At 46.2% G+C, this 19674-nt stretch overlaps 1 protein-coding gene across 2 annotated transcripts in view; it reads right to left on the minus strand.

Annotated features, from left to right (window-relative positions):
* The window catches only part of Trio (trio Rho guanine nucleotide exchange factor), a 286543-nt gene that overhangs the window by 32359 nt on the left and 234510 nt on the right, over positions 1-19674 (minus strand). For both annotated transcript variants that reach the window (XM_041632132.1, XM_041632133.1), the window contains exons 35-40: positions 9527-9819; positions 8624-8794; positions 6108-6203; positions 3798-3946; positions 2075-2141; positions 347-450 (exon numbers count right to left, since the gene is read on the minus strand). In XM_041632132.1, the coding sequence (XP_041488066.1) occupies positions 347-450; positions 2075-2141; positions 3798-3946; positions 6108-6203; positions 8624-8794; positions 9527-9819 (880 nt within the window). The remainder of the gene's footprint in view (positions 1-346; positions 451-2074; positions 2142-3797; positions 3947-6107; positions 6204-8623; positions 8795-9526; positions 9820-19674) is intronic.

The following is a 19674-nucleotide window of genomic DNA, read 5'->3' on the forward strand; positions in this document are numbered from 1 at the left end:
ATATGAACCAGAGTCAATCTCTCCTCCCCAGAGTTCTCTGGGCTGGGTATTTTGGTTACAATGATAAAGAGCTAATTAGTACGGAGAGGAAAAAAATGGCTCACAGTGGTGGGTCATGACCACAGCAGACTGCCGCTGTTCAGGGACTTGGCATCCTGGCACGGCCTAGCATAAAAACCTATGACTCTGTCCCCTGCCATAAAATGCTACAATAGTGCAGCACTTTGTCCTTAGCTCAAACTTCCTCCATGAAACTACGCAGGTTACAGAACAAGGGCATCTGAAACTTTCCTTTAGCCCTGGCCAGGCCCGAGACAGCATCATGCATGGCAGGTGTCTTACGTACTCTCTGTGCCAGTCGTAAATCTGATGGATGTTGCCAAACACAATCTTGTCTTTTCCCTTCATGTCATCAGGAACGCCGTCTTCTTTCATAAGGGCCATGTAGCCCTACAAAGCAACGAGTGTGAATGAATGCATAGCACAATGTCTGCATCAGACATGGTTAACAGTCACGGCACCTGACACAGACACACACCATCCTATGAACAAACCAAAACCCGGCATGAAAAGTGTCCTTACCGACTGCTTCAGACTGTTGTTACAGTCACTGCTGTAACAGTGTAATGCTTATAAATGAATGAAAATTCTCCAAAGAAACTCAAATAGCTGAAGACGTAAATGGTTTCATAAAGCAGGCAATCCCACCAGCAACTAAACATAGGAAGCTGGTCAGTCAGAAGTCCCTCTGGTTTTAGGATTTACATCATAAACAAAGGGACTGAACTCTGAGATAGGTAGACAGCACAATAAAAGGGATTTAATAATATCTTTCTGTAAGTTGTGTGTTAACAAAGATGAATTGACTATCCTGCTAACGTGTGCTTTATACTCTCTGTTCAGCTGGATGTGGTGTGTATCTTGTGGAGCCTGGGTAGCTATGGCAGGAAGAGTGAGTGCTACATAGCAAGACTCTGTTTTGAAACACAATAAAACTTCTATTCAATCCCAGTGAGGTAGAGTTTATATTGGAAACCTTATTGCTACCAATGACTGCATAAAAACCAAGCATCTTAAGCATTTATGCCGGGGAACTGCAGGGACTCTTTGCACTCTGGCTCTTTAAAAGTGCTGAGCATGGAAGCCAGGCTGTGTGCACATGAACCAAAGGCTCTACTACTGAGCTAATACACAATAGCTGCCACTTTTAATGAGATGGGACCCAAAAGGTACGGCTCTGCACATATCAGCAGAACTGAAAGAAAAGTAGTATTTTATACTATAAAAAAAATCCCTCTGCTTTAGAGTCAGAGGTGGCGGCACCATCTGTAAAACCAGCACGTGGGAAGTGCACGCATGGGAGTTATGAGTTTAAGACCAGCCTTAGCTAAACGTCGAGGCTAGGTCTAAAAAAAAAAACAAAACAGATTTAGGTGTGGTTGCTCATATCTATTACAGCACTCAACAGGTTGAGGCAGGAGGACTGCCACAACTGTGAGGACAGCCTGGGCGACACTGAGTTCTAAGTTAGCTTAGGCTTCAGAACATAATATGAAGACCAACTAGCTAGCCAGCCAACCAACCAACCAAAATAGGCCGGTGGATGAATTGAGTTAACAGCATGCTCCTGCCTGTAACTGACTAGTACTGAAGACAGTGGCTTTGCTGTACCTACAGAGTACTCAGAAAATGCTAGTGATCAAAAATGGTGGTACAGCTATTCTGTGTACAGCTGTAAGTAAATGCCCCTGTAGAGGCAGGGGCCAGAGCAGTAATATGTGGATTCAGAATGGGCTGGATCCATAGCTCAACCACATTGACTATGCAACCAACATTACTGTTGTTTCTATGGTAACATCTAATCTTACAAAATAATTAAAGGCAAAATTTCAAGATAAAAATCACAAAACTGCTTGTCATAAAAACCTAAATATATATAAAATATATACCACAATGTACTATGTAAAAAATTCTTTACAGTTGGACACAATTTGCTAAGAGAGTTACACTGTAAGGTTTTTGAGACAGTATCATCCTGCCATCTGAAATGGCACCTCTCTGATGAGATACATACCTCAACCACACAGCCAAGGTCCCGCACATAGTCTCGCTCTGTTTCCACTAATTCTTGCAAAACATAGCTAGAAGAGAAATACAGAGTGTTTTCTGAATAAATTATCACAGACAAATTTGCTTTTGTGAGGATGGGTTTTTGCAGGACTGCACAACAATACATTAAATTTATACAAGCGGGTCTGTCTGGCAGGTTGAGTGAATGACTGTGAGCACTGTATGGGCCAGGACACACAGGCACACACAGGTATAACGTGTGTGCACATACATTATACAGGTATGATTATGGCATAAAATGAAAACAGTGAGAAGCAGAGGCCCAAGTTTGTTATGAAGGTATGACATTAGGGGGTACAGCTGTTTTTTTAATTAAGTCATTTTAGGCTCCAGTGGACATATAGGAAAAAATTTCTATTTCAGATATCTAAAGTATGTTCATCACTCTTAAGTGTACTTGTCTGTAACAACCAAGGGGACTTTGAAAGAGTGAACGAGAACACTCCCTGGGGTTGGCTGCCTCCCAGACATTAAAGACAAGTCTCTATTGCTGAAGCCACCATTCACTGGGGACACAGGACTTGGAGGACTTGAGCTGAATGACCTGAAAGCCTTTACCCGAGAGCTAGATTTCATAGTACCAATCGGTGCTATGGAAGCTGCCAAGGGAGAGACACAATCGGTAACCCTCCTGATGCTCATGGACAACAACACGACGTACAACACGGCAGGAACGACACAAGGTAACCAGCAGCTGTGTAACTGGACTTCAGGACCACACAGCAGGAAAGAACCCACGCCTGGCACTGGAAACCTGGCCAATGACCTGGAGTTTGTGAGGTTAAGGGTCTTAGGGTCTCACTATCCCTCAGCTAAACCAATGTAACTCCTAACTGCATCCCAAATACTTAGTCTTATGCCCTCAGGTAAGTCTAACTCACGTCCTGTCGAAAAAGTTTGCAGCAGATGGAGACCCTTCTAGAAAGCCAGAGCTGATCAGAATGCAGAGAACAATTGACAGCTATTGACAGCGCCCAGTTGCAAGAGATAGATCTACGACCCATCTTCTAATGCTCAGGGAACATGACAGAAGAGGGGTGGAAAAGTTCTATGGGCCAGAGGACAAGGAAGTCTGTTGCCAAATTGTGTCTCCTAGAAATGTCAGGGAAACTTCACTCTTGATGCCTCAACAGCATGGTTGCCTATACAAGCCCTGGGCAAGGACACCAGTGGACAGGGACAGCAGTGATTCCGCTATGATAGAAGGGGGGAGAAGCACAGGGCCCCAAGGAGAGCCGAGAAAGGGAAGATTAGCTGTCCTGGGGAATGCAGCCCCTTCAGTTGGTTAACCAATACCAAGTGGTCAACTCCGCAATCATATACACATAAGCAACATTCGCTGAACTCAGCAGGCTGTATTTACATATTTATGTGCGTGTATATGTAATAATAATAATTAAGGATAAGAGGCCACGAATTTTGGGTGGGGAGTTATTAATAAAGCACAACAGATATGGAGAACAATAGAAACTATAGCTATGGATTACCAAATCCTTACAATACACACATCCCACCCACAAATACACACACACTTGAACATGCACACTGTCTTGGCAGGAGGCCTTGGATTTCCTTTGTCTAACTCAGAGGTATATTCTACTCTTGACTTTGGGGTGCTGCAGTTGGGGTGGGGGAATTGGGGGTGGGGAGGATGCAGCGTTGCTTACTGCCTTCTCTTTAGAGAGCTGGATTTTCTTTCTTCCATTTCATCGATGGGCGAGGAGGACGAGAGGAGGGAATTGTCTGAGGGATTGAAGGAGGGGCTGCTACTGTCTCCCTGGTCAACAAGCAGCGAGCTGGGACGATCCTCCAGCGCCTAGAAGAAATTTAGGGTTGATGTTGGGGTAAGAAAATCTAAGTCATAAGATACAAAGGATGTGACTGGGAAATTACAAAATCTCTCACAACAGATCAAACTGCGCTACTAAGAAACACTGAAGAAGCTGGAGAGATGTGTGGTAGGTGGAGAGCGTCTGTTGCCCTTGCAGGGGACCCGGTCTATAGGCCCAGAACCCACACAACAGTTCTAGACAACTCTTTCAGCCTCTGCAAGTATTATATGCATGTGGTGCACATACATACATGAAGACAAAAGACCGCTCATATATGTAAAATGAAAACAAATCTTTAAAACAGCAAAACCACCACCACCAACAACAACTAATATTGAGTCAGAGGATCTGGGTAAATATAAAAATTGGAATATTAATCAATGAGTGTATGTGTGTATGTGTGTGGTGTGTAACATTCCTCTCCGTTGCTGCAGGAAACTGGTCATGTGCTTTTACCACTAGAACCTCATGCAGAGTTTGAAGGTATTCAAAAGATCTTTGAGCTGAATACTGTTGATCAATGTGACACTGGTCACCCACTGGTGACCTTCTAATTGGTGCTTGCCAATTCTCTTTCTTCACCTGATTCACCTACTGTCTAGGGATTACAGCAATTTAAAAACCCTTCAAAGCTTCCAGCTAGATCCACAGAATGGTTTAGCTGGAAAAAAGATGGGTTCGACAAACATAACCAAAGTGCAGGAACACTTAGCATCACTGCCTTAGCTTGCCATTAGTAGAGCGACATTGCTAATACATGTCCTGCTTTCTTATGGGAACAGACTCCATCATCATAGAGCTTGGATGACACAGGCCCGCACGTGCAACCTTGATAAAGGAAGCCCATCGAGCTGTAAAAATCACACTAGCTAGGGCTCTTTATGAAATATCAGGACACCACGTTAGCTAACAAATGGAGCCTGCTCCAAAAATTGCACTCTGATAAATAAATAGCAGTTGACCTTTACTGGAAGTACACGTTCTTCCAGAGTCTCGGGGCTTGCGTCATGTGCATGGATCAGGTGGGTGACGACAGGGAGCCAAGACTGGGGGTGAGGAGGACATTCACCCTCTGCTGTTTAGACAGTTGGGGCTCATTAGACGGAACTCTGTTCATTTGAACAATGAGAAAAAGGAGAAAAGAGGAAGATAGGAGTGAGCAAAGGAGTCGCCCCAGACTTCATCTGTGCCCACAGGGACAAGGCCCTTATAACTGCACCAGCTGCCCAAGCTGGAACAACTGAGTCTGGGGGTTCTTCCGGCAGCCTGTCCTCAGCAGTGATCTTCCTGAGATGGCACCAAGAAGGGTGCATTGATGGAGACATAGTCATATGCTTTTGTGACAGTTGGGATGGTCACCCTGGCTGTGGTGCCCACTGGTCCCTTACACAAATGCACGTGTGTGTGTGAGAGAGAGAGAGAGGGAAAGAGGGGGAGAGAGAGAGAGAGAGAGAGAGAGAGAGAGAGAGAGAGAGAGAGAGAAGGAAGCTCCCAGCACAAAGCTGCAGGGATGACCTCAGGGATGCTTGATGCATCACTTATGAGATCCTCTTTTACTCCTCATGGTTTACAGGAAGGTCTTTGACAAGTCCTTCTTTAAATGTAATTTTGTGTGTGAGCGTGCACTTGCACGTGTGCTCTGTGTGTATGTGGGGTGGGGTACTTCACAGAGCATCTCAGTAGATGCTCTAAAGTCAGCCAAGCAGTTAGTTGACCAGTAAACATAATTGAGCATCCCCTAGAAGTCTGGATACAGAGGCTCAGATAAACCACTGTAGCTGTCAACCAATGCTCTCTGTGCTGTGCTCTGTAAGTGTGATTTGTTCATATGAAGATACGCAAGTGCTAGGACCTGGACTCTCCTGGACCCTGCCCTGTGACCTTTTTCTTGGCCGATTTGAACCTGGTCCTCTCATGCAATAAACTGCAACTGTTAAGAGCCACAGCTTTTCTGAGTTCTGGGAGTCCTTCACAGCCACTGATGAACCTTAGGACGCTAGAGCAGACCCCTAGATCCAGTCCTGGTCATAGTGAGACAAGTGTGTAGCCGCAGTTATACCCGAGCAGCCCCCAGCAGAGGCGAACCTCCGTGCACAGGCAGCAGGGACTTGCAAACCTAACACCCGATGGGGAGACCTTACTCACCATTTTGCTCTTCACGAGTTCTTCGATCGCACTGACAAGCTCAGCTGCACTGGGAGTCTCAGAGCTGGTGGGGCGGACTAGTAACCGCGAAGAGGCCTATGGGAGAAGTCACAACAAAGAATAGGGAGGAGAGGTTTGACGTTAGTAACGGGACAGAGAGTAAATTCCCTTGCAAACTCCAGTTTTTTTTTTTTAAAGTAAGTTCAGACAAAAAGACCACAAGTTTGTCTTTGTTTGCATTTATTTAGAGTCATTCTTTTATATTTACAATATTCTGACATGAAACATTAAATAAAACCTGTCTAGGATACATGTGGGAAGCAGACAATGTCTGTTTTTAATCCACAGTCATGTAACATTGTAATGTTTTTCAGAATGGTGACTGGGCACGGGGGCATCCTAACTGTAACTCTGCGAGTGCTGCCTCAGGCTCTAGGCTATGAAGGGAGAAATAGAACCCGGTCAGAGGAAGGGAGGGAGGCTTAAGGTTTAATGGTTGACTCCCCAAATAATCAAGAAACAGAACGGGGAGGCTAACAATGGCTTGACTGTGTTTATGGGATCATGAAAGGGTGCAGTGACCAGACGGGGGAGGGGGACAAGCTCACCATTTCCTGTGCCATCCATTTCCCCAATGATTACTGCAGAGGACAGAAGAGCGGAAGCCTCACAAGCTACCAGATGCCACTTATGGCTAGATCGAGGGCGGCACGGGGTGACAGTAAGGGAATCTGAGGGACGGGCTACTGAGCTGAGATTCAGTAATTAGCAAACACTGTTTGCAGATTACTTCTGCTGGAGAGTAGCTGGGGTCTGAGGGGCATAGGTAATATGAACCTTGCTTCATATTAAGGCCAGCGGAGATGCATGCGACACGCGGCTGGCTGTCCCAGAGATGCATTTCTCACAGCGGACAGGTACAGTTTTACAACGGGCTTTTACATATGCGGACCAAAGTATGTACTTTACAAAACAAACACCGGTTTGCTCGAATGAAATTTGGAATATGAGATGAACAAAACAAAGAAAAAAAAAATCAAATGGAAAGGTAAGGAAACTGAGCCAAAACAGACACAGAACACAAATCAACATAATGCTGCAATGAAAGTTTACAAAAAGAGAAAACAGAACAAAACGGAAAATTAGTTCAAGATAATACACTGTCTGGGAGCATTACTAGATTTCTGCAAAAGAAGATTTGCTACTGATAATACCCAACCAGGCTTCATGGTAAGTAATAGATGATTCCAGTAAACAAGACTCTAGCAATTCAGTCTTTTAAAGCAGGAAAATAAGCCAGCAAAGCCTGCTCCCCATTGTTTGGATAACCACCAGATTTTAAAAATTTTATTTGTTTTGCTTTGGAAAACCTATTCATTTAGACTGTTACAAAACAGTTCACGAGTTGTCCCAACACCCACGTAGCTTATTTCCTGGCCAGTCGCTACATAAAAGGCTTGAGAGCCTTCGCTGTCTCTCTCAGATTGGCCTGCACACAGGGGACAAATTGGAGCTTGGCTCTCCAGCTCACAACCAGTGTACTCAGAACCAGAGCATCCTGGCGGGGCTCGGCTGCATGGGTCGTGGGTTGCATGTGCTGTGAGTTAAAACTCAGCACCGAGTGTGGTGGCCTCGCTGCCGCCAATCACGGTTGTCAAACCAAGGCTGACAAATCCAGCAAGTGACTGACACATCAAGAGAGTCAGGAAAGGAACAGGGAAAAATGTGAAGAAAAAAGTGTTGAAAGCACATCTATTTCATTTGGAAGACTTAAGTATTGCCAAACAAAACAAAAGAACAACAATAAAAACCCAGCAGTGACTTCCTAGCTCTATTTTTAGTGCCTAACAAATGGGGAGGGTCACGGTGGAGCCAGGATGCAGGGAGTGTGCAAGCTTCATGTATTAGGTTTCCCTTTTGAATAGTGCATTTTTGAGATTTTTACTACTGCAATGGATAAAATAAGCTAAAATGATATAACAACTGAAGGGAAATGGAGACCGATAGGGCTTGAAAGCGTCATACAATCCAGGAGGAGCCTCAAGGCTCAGGTGCCTCCTAATACTTGGTAACAATGCACTTGCTGGGGTTCTGGTCCCATGTGGGGAAAGTAACCGGGGAACAATACAACCTTATTTTAACTAGAAAGCCACGTGCAAGAACTATTATGGAGGAAACATGACGGCCTACTGTGTGCCGAAAGACAGGCTACAGGAGACTCCTCCTGTCTCGGGGACTCTAAGCAATATGTTAAAAATTACTTTAACAGCAGCAATTGCTGAAGCATCCGTGAAATACACTGAACTCATTTACATGATCTCGTGGTATGAGAGCAGCATGTGCTGGCTTAGTGTTTGTTCTAAACGGACTTATTATTCATACTTCTGAGATAAGAACAAGCTGGCTGCTGGGAAGACGCCAGGCTTCCAGTGCCTACTCCCACATCCCTGCCCCTCCTGGCATGGAAGCCAGGGCAGGGCTCGGCCTCTGGCCTGGGTGAGCGTGCTGTCCTTTACCTTGTCATCCTGCGAGTCCGGCTGAAGGAGGCTGTGCTGCTGGATGGCCATGGGTGGGGGCAGCGGCACGGCATCGGCACCCTCCTCTCCTTCTTCTTCTCCGCAGCTCTGCATGCCCGAGGAGGAGGATTTGGACAGCGTGCCACTGCTCAGGCCCTCGTTCCGTCCTCTCTGCAATCAAACCAACAGTTATTCCTTCAAGCTGGGCCATGAAAACCAAGCACTGTTTACATGTTATACTCTGGGCCCTCCGAGTTACTCAGAAGAGCATAGCAGGGCCAGACTCAAACACATATTCATTTCCTCTGGTCTGACTTACATAAAAAGTTTTAGTTTTGAGTTTTAGCTTTAGTGAGAGACCATGGATTCAGAGGAAAAAAGAAAATAAACAAACAAACAAAAAGGAAACCCATGACACAATGAAATAAAACAAACGTGACACTGTTTGTCATCGCCTTTTTCTTTCTTTGAGCTGGTGCAGAACTTGAGCCCAAGTTAAAATTCCCACTGGCCCTGTCAGTACTGAGGTCATCTTGGGGACATGAAAGATGATTTCTTGAAGCATAACTCAGAGCCTCCTGGGATAAAAGGGGAAGCAAAAAAATCCTTGACGTCCTCTCTCCACCTTGGTGACACAGGAATGAGGTGGAGAGTGACAGCATGGTGGATAGAAGCTGCCAATGGGCATTTCTAACAATGTCTTTTAGCCTGTCCGTGCACTTAACAGTTTGCAAACCAGAAACCTAAATGACACCATGCAGTATTGGGGTTTCCAATAAACCAGATCCATTACTTCCCAGACAGCGACTACTCTTAACTTGAAACAAAGCATCAGAAGGGCTGTAGCCTCTGGGCTCCAATGACATCAGTGACAGCAGCCGTAAGTCAATCCCACAGACCTACCTCTTCGATGGTCTCATCCTGTGGGGTGGCAGCGCTGTCGTCGGAGTCCTTCTGGGAGCCAGCATCCGCACTCTTCCGGACCTCCCTGCTCTTCTTGTGCTTGTGGGCCAACTTCTTGGCATGCCCATCAGCCTTGCCACTGCTGAGCCTCCGCACAGGGCTTGTGAGCCACTTGCGCAGGGTGTTGCCCGGACGCTTGGGACCTGGTGAGCTCTGCGCTCCAATCATGTGGGGCTGAAGAGAAGCCACAGAGGCCGGCGGACTGGCATCATTACTGGAGACAGAGAGTGAGTCTGATGGGACGAGAAGGAAAAAGAAGGCCCTTTACTGAACAGGACAAAAGTTCCCTGGCACTGGGGTCTATGCCACTTAGTCACTGTGCTTGGTCCCCAGCTTAACAGACTCTCAGGTGAGCTGCTGGGAACCTAGACTGCCATCTTCATCCAGATGCTGAAACCAAGAGGAGGGAGAGGGCTGCCATGGCTCTCTTCTAGGATGGCTGTCAGGCTGGATCTCTGCTACAGATGGCCTTTCTCAAGACACACTGCTCTTTCCAAAAGTACCTGACACATCAGCAATCCTAAAGACCAGTGTGGCGAATGCACAGATCCAATCATGTTGACGCGTTTGTCTCTGAGATGGAGTCTCTGTAGAGCAGGCTAGCTTCAAGCCTGCTAGATGAGCCGAGGATGACCTTGCATTCCTGATTCTCCCTCTCTACCTCCCAAGAGCCAGGATCACAAAACTATGTGCTACCACAACTCAGATGCTTAGATTTAAAATGTCTTAACTGAGGCTGGAGAGACGGCACAGTGCTTGAGAGCACCAGCTGCTTCTAGAGGACCCGAGTTTGGTTCTCAGCATTCACACGGAAGCTCACAACCAACTCCAGTCCTAAGGGCTTTAACACCCTCCTCTGGCTCCACAAATACAGGCACAGCCATGGGGCACGGACATACAGTCAGGCAAAACACCTGTACACATAAATTAAAGTCAATAACGGTTTAAACTATAGGATACCAGAAGACATAATTTAAAACTATTTCTAACCATTTGCTTGAATAATAAAATCAGGAAATAAGAACTTAGAGAAAAAAATTTAAAGTGGTAGTTATATCACTTATCATAAACTAATTAGTCAAAGAAATATATTAGTTTGACACACTCTGTTTTCCTTCTATCCATCTGACCCGCCCGCCCAAGCAAAGAGATGACTCTGGGACACTAGTACCCACCCACCTGTAAAGGACCATCCAGGACCAACTCGATGAAGCATAGAGCATGGCTAAGGGGAGCCTAGGAGATGCATAGCTACTTGCTCATAGATAATACAGTTTCTTTGTTGGCAACTTAGCAATGCTACCGCATATTCTCGAGTAAATACTAGCAATCAAAGACAACAATTTTTTTTAAACCAAAGGGGAAAAGAAAGCCTTTTCAGTTAACCAAAATGCTCCACAGAAAGGGTGTCTAGACCAAGTTTCTCACTTAAACATAGTTAAGTCAGTGCTGATGGACTTCCAAGAGGAAAGTCTTTTTAAACCAATCCAGAGTTAGGTGAAATGTTTCTGTGAACTTGAAAGCCAGGAATCAGGAACTGAGTGGCCACTTTCCAAGCACCTGACGTTAGGGCTCTGCCAAAACGATGCAGAACTGATTTCTTTCGGGAGATGCAATAATGAAGATGACCACTGGCCATGTGTTTATTTTCTTAGACCCGTTGAAGTCTTAAAACATGTATCACAATTAATCCCTGAAAACACTCTCTTCCACACACACCTGTACAGGCTCTTTGCCTTACGGACCAGAGACCTTTCACTGCATGCTGTAGATACTAAGCTAGCGTGTAGCCTGGTGCTCACGAAGTGTCAACAACTCCCGTGAGGGCTACACTATTGAGACAGTTGATGCTCATCTAATTCTCTGCTCAAGACACAGTCTGGTAGAGCATATGACACTGCATCATTCATGTTTAAAAATCTACACCTTTAATCCCAGCACTTGGAAGGCAGAGGCAGGTGAATCTTAGTGAGTTCGAGGCCAGCCTGCTCTACAAAGTGAGTTCCAGGACAATCAGGACTGCTACACAAAGTAATCCTGCCTCAAAACACAAACAAAATTTGTACTTTTCTTCCCAAAGGCAAACTGGTTCAGAACTAATCAATGCCTGCTAAGTAGTAGCCTGTGCATGTGACATGCAGTATGTGCACGCATACCTGTGCACGTGATCGCTATTTATTATTCATTCATTCATTTCGATGCAAGGCTTCTCTGTATAGCAGCGTGGGACTCACTCCCAGTTCATAAGCATAAAGTCAAACTCCTCACGCTTTTGATCCTTTGCAAGAACACAATGTGTATATGTGATTTAAAGTACCCAAATTCTCTGCCTCGATCTGGAGATCATCAGAGCCTGCATAACTGCTCTGTGCTAGGACGTGACGCAGTGCATAAATCAGATGGTAAGCAGACCCACTACACTGGTACACACTTTGAATGACATCACAAGCCCTGATACATCTTCTCTAGTGGGCACACCCGGCACAGAGCTTACAGTGCAGTCCCTTCGGAAGGACCCGACTGACTGGTAGCACACTTGTCTTCCTTAGGAGGCCCTGGTGGCCACCGCAGCCAAGGGACTACTAGCAGGTGACAAAACCTGAACCCTAAGTGCCTGCTGCCCAGAAACAACACAGCAGCAGTGGTGAGGCTCTTGTCCCCCCCCTCCCCCCTTTCCAGGTATCCTGATCGCCGGCCTGTGCAGGATCTATGTGGATGGCTAGGTCTACCAGAGAGAATCCTCAGGAGACAAGGGAGACACTGTATGGGAAGGAGCTTAACTGCCAACAGGCCGCTTGGTACATCATGCGGCTAAGTAGGTGTAGAATAATAATGACTAGGTGAGCCAATGAACTGGATACAGGCTATCCTTATTTCTGTTTGCCCATCCCAAGGACACTGATAATGCAGGACTGCCAACGTGGACAGAGATGTTCTGGCCGACTGTGGTCAGTTCTGTGATAACTATGGGTGGTCTCTACCTTCTGTGAAGCACATACACACTTGTGAATTTTCACTTATATGGAAACCAAATCAAGCAGACACCTCTCTCTTGTGATCTGTGTCACTCACTGGCTTTTCCTCAGCACAGAGCCCAGGCTTGGTGCGTGTGAGCAGCACTGAGCAGGGGAAACTGCACAGGGCAGAGATGGGTCGGGACCAAGCTGGCCCTGCAGCTCTGGCAGACACAACTGCTTTGCATTTCCAGTTCCTCGCCTTTGCTCCCAACTCTGCTCCTCGCCACAGCACGACTGCAGGAAAGCCTTTAGCAATGCCTGGTTTGGAGTTGACCTTCCTCTTTTAACTGAAAAGAATCCACTTACTTTGGACATAGAAGGAGGACCTAAGATGGGTGTCAGAGAAAGCCTGCATCTGGGCTAGGTTCTCTCAGAGGTGATGCAGGTTTCCACACCCCATAGGGCAGCACTGGCACTTGAAGAAACACCAGGAGTGAAATGAAACGGCTTTATTAACTGCAGTAAGCTGTGGCATCTGGGATTCCTGGTGGCACAGAAATGAGGACATTGTATTTATACAGCGAGTGTCCCAACAATACCCAGAATTCATGGGCAATGTGAGCTAATGGTAAGCATAGCGGTTTCTAGGCAATACTAAAAAAGCATGGCTGAAACAAACTAGACAATGACCTCATTCTACTTCTATTTTAGAAGAAATCTGTCCCTTATTAAAAAGGATAAACCTCAGGATAGAGATTCTAGCGGGCTTAATACCCCATGCAGGTGTGCACATAGGAAAGTCACCCTATCTGCTGGGGCCGGTTTGAGGAGGAATCCTCAGGTACGTGGTGTCTTGGCTGAGGCTGAGTTCACACAATGGCTATCACAGATTCCTTTGAAAATGGAGATAGAGGAAAAAGTCAAAGAAGAGGGAAGATTTCAGCATATGGGGCCAGAGCCAAGGGGAGGGGAAATCTTCCCACTCTCAGTCTGTGGATCTGGACATCTGTGATTAATAAAAGCACTTAAAAATGTAAGAAGAAAGGGGTCATATCCTGCTAGCTGCAGACTAAAGAAGATTAAGGGTTTCTTTGTTTGCTTTTTCCAGCTTTCTCCTGACTTTCATAATGGGAGAAAGTCGCTGAGACTGTCAGTGTGCTGGAGCAACGCTTGGCTTGCTGAGGGTCTCTAGCAAACTCTAGAGTTAAATACTGCACACTCTGAGCTTGAAAACGCCCCACCCAAATCTACAATTTTTTTTTTTTCGTTTCACAGTCTCAATAGCATACAAGTGGGGTGGAGGGGACATATGTGACCTGGGGGCTGGGGCCTGAGTGGCACACGCAGGGGGGTCCTGCAAGCATTTGCTGAGGAGGCTGCTTACAGACAGCTGCAGGCAGGTGATGAGGTTGGAGTTGCAACCCTGCCTGTCACCTGCATGGTGTAAGTATCTTTAAATCCATGGCTGCCTTCTACTTTAGGTGTAAAACTTCCTGAGGTGTAAAATGGCAATGATTTTCCTTCTGTTAGGTGAGGCAGTTGTAAAGAAGGCTATTGTAAATACAACCTAATAGATATTAGGCAATATTCACGCTTTTGCATAGAAAAAAAGAAGCTGCAAACAGCGTGGAGGGATACAGGGGAAATGGAGTCAGATGATCTACTTCAAGGCTTGCAGTGGGAAGAGCAGCTGGGACTGCACAGGCAAATGCTGTTCAGGCTTCCCTCACCCCACAGCACATCAATGAAGCACACACGGGACAATAGCTGACAGCCGACTCACGGGTGAGGAGGCACGGTCACCACAAGAAGCACATACTCAACATGGGAGACCTTCCAGTAAATCTCTGTCTCACATTTCAAATTCTCTTGCAGTATTCCCAAATGAGAGAGGGAGAGGGAGGGGGAGTAGGAAGAGGGGTAGAAGGAAGGGGGAGGGAGAGAGGGAGCACACAGGGGAAGTACCCAAGTCTCGCTCCTAGGCAGACAGTGTTTCACTGAGCTAAACCTATAGTTCCTGGCTAATGATCTTGACTCTGTCTTCGTGTCCACTGCGGGTGTGTTGAAGAACATGCGACACATGAACTATGCCACGATGTCTTAGGATAAGCCTAACTCCAAGAGAAATGTCTACAGCAAAGGACTGATTTCCAGCTCATGTAGACATGTTGACAAGCAGAGGCATCGTTACTATGTAAGAAAGACAACCCTGAAGGCTGTGCTTCTAGCTGGAGGCCAGCTGGGCAGGCTTTAACACTGAACCAGACTTATCCAGAGCTGATGCAGAAGCGCTTTTGTGCAGAAAGTCAGACCAGGGAGCTGGCAGTGAGCACACTGGGCCAGAAGTGCAGACTATTTGAGAAGCAAAGAGAAAACAGACCGCTAGCTCGACTGTGACTGAACTGGCTAGAACAATCCACAGCATCTCTACTTCTTTAGATGGGACTTAAAGTCTGTTTCTAGAATCAAGCTATCATTCTTTTTCTTATTTACAGAGAGAGAGAGAGAGAGAGAGAGAGAGAGAGAGAGACCACAGTGCCCTAGAGACTCTCTCAAGATGACACAAAAAGTCAGCCAATCTGTAAGTTATTCCTTCAGATGCTCGTCCAGGGACCGTGTCTTGTCTAACACGATGATTACAATGGTCTGACGGTCCACATTACTGGAGATAATGATGGGCAATACACCTGGGGAATCAGCTGAGGGACTAAGGAAGAGACACTGACTGCTTAGTGACACGGGACAGTACTGGTGGCTAAGACCAGGCGTGTTTTCATGGCCATTTTCCAAGTTAGAATGTGCCTTCTATTTTTGAGTATCGGAAACCTTTTTTTCCCTGGCTTCTCCTTTCCAATCCAGTTTCCTTGTGCTGACACAGGCTCAGGTCCCTTCTGTCCTTGGTCCCACTGAGCTCTAATTTGTACCCTGGCACTGAGGATCCATCGGCGTGGTAGCAATGACTGCACAGTGTGTGCCAGAATCCCATGCCTTTCCCACACACCACTAGGCTGTGACCGTCACGTTGATGCCATGACAACAGAGGAAGTAATTTTTGCAAAGGCAGAAGCCAGGGAGAAGCACTGAGCCTGGAGAAGGGGATGGATGAAAATGTGGTCTAAGAACACAAAGTTCACTTTACACACATTTTAGAGTGTGGTGCCTAGAGGGTCCTTTGGTGTAAGAAATGTGAACTTTGTGTCTGTGTTAAATAAGAAGTGAGCACAGAAGACACGAGGGAAAAAAGATAAATTTCCTTGCCTTTAAAAAAAATAAATAAAAATCCAGATTGCACTGGAGGCCCCAGCACGGCATTGCCACGGATCACGTCGTAATGAGGAACACATGTCTCCCAGCCTGAGAAAATGCACATAAACGGCCAACAGATGCAGCTCCTCGGCAGTACCCTCCCACACACTCACCGGGGAGCGCTAACAGCAGTGCCCCCCTCCCCAGCTCTCACGACCCATGAAACCCGACACACACAACAGTCATGGGCATCAACCCCAAAGAAGCTGCTCTGGCCTTTTCTTTAGGAAGGCTGAGAGCCAGAGCCAAGCATAGGCACTTGAGCATGTGAGCACACGGGCATGGGAGCACGTCAGCTGGGGAGCACGTCTGCACCTGGCTTGCGCTCTAGTCTCAGTGTTACCAGTTTGTGCAGTGTGTGGTCCCCTTAATACCCAACCCAAGCAGGGTGACCCCTGGAGAACTCTCAGTAGAACTGGTCCTCAGTTTTCTTCCTGACGTACTTGAATATTATATGAACATCAGGAAATGCGGCTCTTAGATTTATCCAGTAAGAGGGAGGTTGGATGCCAGCATTTCTAGTCTGGAAGCCATTTCATTTCAAAGGTCCTTTTAAACGTCATCACTAAAGCCTCAGATAAAAAGACACGGAGAACAAATGGCACAACCTGTTGGTTGGCTAATCAGACAGACAGGATCTCATTCATTGCCGAAATGGACATTTACGAATACATCGGAGCTGAGGCAATGCAGTCATCATGAAGGACAGGCTGAGCTAGCCTCTATGTCAGAAATCGGGTCAAGGGATGGAGGGGCAGGACTCTCCAAGCATGAGGATCTGCAGCAGGTGAATGGCTGTCTGCTTCCAGGCATAGGGAGTCTCACAAATCAGGGCTCTGAAGAGGACAGCCTTGGTGACAGCAGGACAAGATGAACATTAAGGAACAACTAGCTCCTCCCCGGCACTTTCTAGACTCCTTGTGTACCCTCCCCTTAGGAGAGGTGGAAAGCAGAGGTGATACCTTCCTCATATAGGTTTCTCAAGAGGCAGTGGCCCAGGAGAGCCAGTCATCCTTGAGTCTACTGCTCGCCGATAAAACACGGAGATGCTGCGTAACAATCAAACTTGTGAAAATAAGCCACATTATAAAGATGGCTTCCCCTTCTTCTGTTGATCCACCCTGAGGTTAGAACTCACTCCTAAATGCAATCCTTCTCCTACTCTGGACAAACACCGACTTGGAGGAATTTTCTAGTTCTTGTTTTTGGCATCTAGAATGATCAGGCTGTCTTCAGTGCTTTTTATGTGTGTCAGGGCCCATTTACTTTGGTGAGAGATGAACAGCAGAATTTCTCTGCAGACAAACATCTAAATTGTCTGAGGAGAAAAAGTCCCTGAGGAACTATTTTGCCAATGATGAATGGTAGGGTAGGATCTTAAGATTCAAGGTCAAAAGCAGATTGTTGCAAGATAGCAGTGATGCATGCAAACACAAACACTTTCTTACAAACAAAAACAACGGCAACTAAAAACCAAGACTAGAAAGACATGTATGAATCCCACAAACTACAGCTTTCTGTCACCCCCCAATCCAGCACCATCTTTCCTTTGCGATGAGAGTGATCACTGGTGTGTGGTGGGGGCTGGGTAGGGCTGGGAGGATGCACAATGTCTTTGCAGTAGCCTTCCTGGATGATCTCTAGCCAGCATGCAGACTAGTGATGTCCACACTGAGGTGTGGGACACTGTTCCCGGGAACAATGGGTAGAAAGGGATCTAGGTAGCTCTGGGAGGCAAGAGTGACTTCCCACTGAGGCTCCAGGTGCTGGAGGAGACCCCCACCTTCACATCCAGGCACCACCACCGAGGCAGAGTGACATCCTGCAGACCGAGGATATAACCTGGTCTTTTCCCTTTCAAAGCTGGAGCCCTTCTGAATGCTCTGTGGTGTGCATTCACACACATTCATTCTGTGAGGTTGAGATCTTCTGTGGTACCCAAAAGTCAAACTGTGCCATTTAAAGAAGAATTACCAAAAACAAACAAGAAAACCAAGGACCAGTCTGCTCAGTATTTAGCTCACTGTTCAAAGGGCTAAGAAGGCTCTCTATTTCATGAAGAAACAGTGCCTTGATTCTTAATTTCTGTTTGTGAAGTCATTTCCAGGGCACTGCAGTGTTTATTGTTGCCTGAACAGACACACAACTCATCATTTACAGGAACACAGTTAATTTGGGGGTGAGCAGCAGTCACATGGCGCCCACACACCATCCTGCCTTCGAGCCCCTAATGTTAGGAATCGTGGATACTTAGCTCATGGTTACAATGGTCTCTGAAGCTCAACACAAAGTAATGGTATGGAAATATCTAATCTTACCTACAGAAGGCTTACATCTGGGGCAATTTCCACAAGAACATTTATACCTTTGGTTGCCGTCTTTTTTCTTACATGTTAAAAACAATGAAGTCACTTGGCTTGCCTTGTTAAAGGGTAAGTCTACAATTTGGGTGGAAGGTAGATGCTTTTAAAAGCTAAAACCTGTCTTCATGAGAAGCATGGGACACACAAAGACCTTCCAACACAACACAGTTTAAAAGAACATTCTACAGTTAAACTGTGTGGTTTAGTTGAAATGGCGATAAGGCTATGCTTACGCTTAGTCCATACATAAATTTGTTATTGTTCTTTTAAATCAAAACCAGATTCAGAATGTCAGCAGAGAAGTGTTTTACTGCCTCAAGAATGTCTGAATTGCATTAGCATACACATAATTGAGCCAGCTATGAACCGTGCAAACTTATAAATGTTGTCAGAGAGCCCATACCAATATGGTCATTTTTATACAGCATTAAGGGGCAATGGGGAGGCCCTGGAATGTTCTGCAGTGAGCCTGCCAAGCATTATCACTCTCCACATCCTCCATGGGGTGGTTAACTACGGCTTTAGTCTCAAGGGATGGAATATTAGTTCAGAAGAGTTATAGCTGTGTAGAGGGAGGAAGTAGAGCACTCTCTCCCAAACCACAAAGCAAATATCCAGCACATAGTCTGGAGTTCTTGGTTTAGTTCAAAAACAAAGAAACAAAAGAGTCCTAACCCATTAAAAATTCCTTCCAAACTGCATTTTAGTAACACTAACAAAACCAAAACGGCGCTGCCACTGAAGCTCACAGCACGCGGACGAACATGAATACAGCTGATGCCTGTGGACTCCAGGAGGAAAGGCTTTGCTGCAGACATGAGGCACAGAGCACTCTTCACCCCACAACACACTCAAGGTCACACCGGCCGCCCCTAACTTTACATCACCTTGCTTTCTACCTCCCTCGGGTTCAAGTGACTCTTTTAGTCATCAGTTAGGGACGTTTAGAGTATGGTTCCCTTCTTTTGGGAGGTGATCACATCTAAAACAGCAACAGCACAAACCAAAGAATGAAAAGAAGGCTGAGGTGCTTATCTTAGGAGGGAGCTGAAAATTCTGTCTGTCCCCTGCTTCTTGGGCCTCAGGAATAGGCAGGCAGCTTTCTAAGGATCGCCTCTTGTCAACTGAGTCCTGTAAGAGCTCTTCCCTCTGTGCCATTCAAGTTACTTACTGGTAACTGGTGCGAAGGAAGGAGGGGAGAGGGGTCTGGAGTTTTTCCAGGAAGAAACAAAGCAGGCTCGGAGACAAAGGGAATGAAAAGAACTACCGCCTCTGCTAGGAGCACCAATTAAAGCAGGATCCTGTCCTTGGCTTTAATCAGTGCCCCTGTGATAAACTGGCACTGCCACCTCCAGGGAGCGAGCAACCACAGGAAGCAATCAGACAGTCTCTGCGTGGGGCTGGGGTGGAACACGACTGGGCCAGGCACTGTGCTGGCTTTCTTTTGAGCTGAAGAGAGACA

This window comes from Microtus oregoni, unplaced genomic scaffold, assembly GCF_018167655.1.
Source record: "Microtus oregoni isolate MIOR12 unplaced genomic scaffold, Mior012 000040F_ref0000088, whole genome shotgun sequence".
NCBI classification, from domain to species: Eukaryota; Metazoa; Chordata; class Mammalia; order Rodentia; family Cricetidae; genus Microtus; species Microtus oregoni.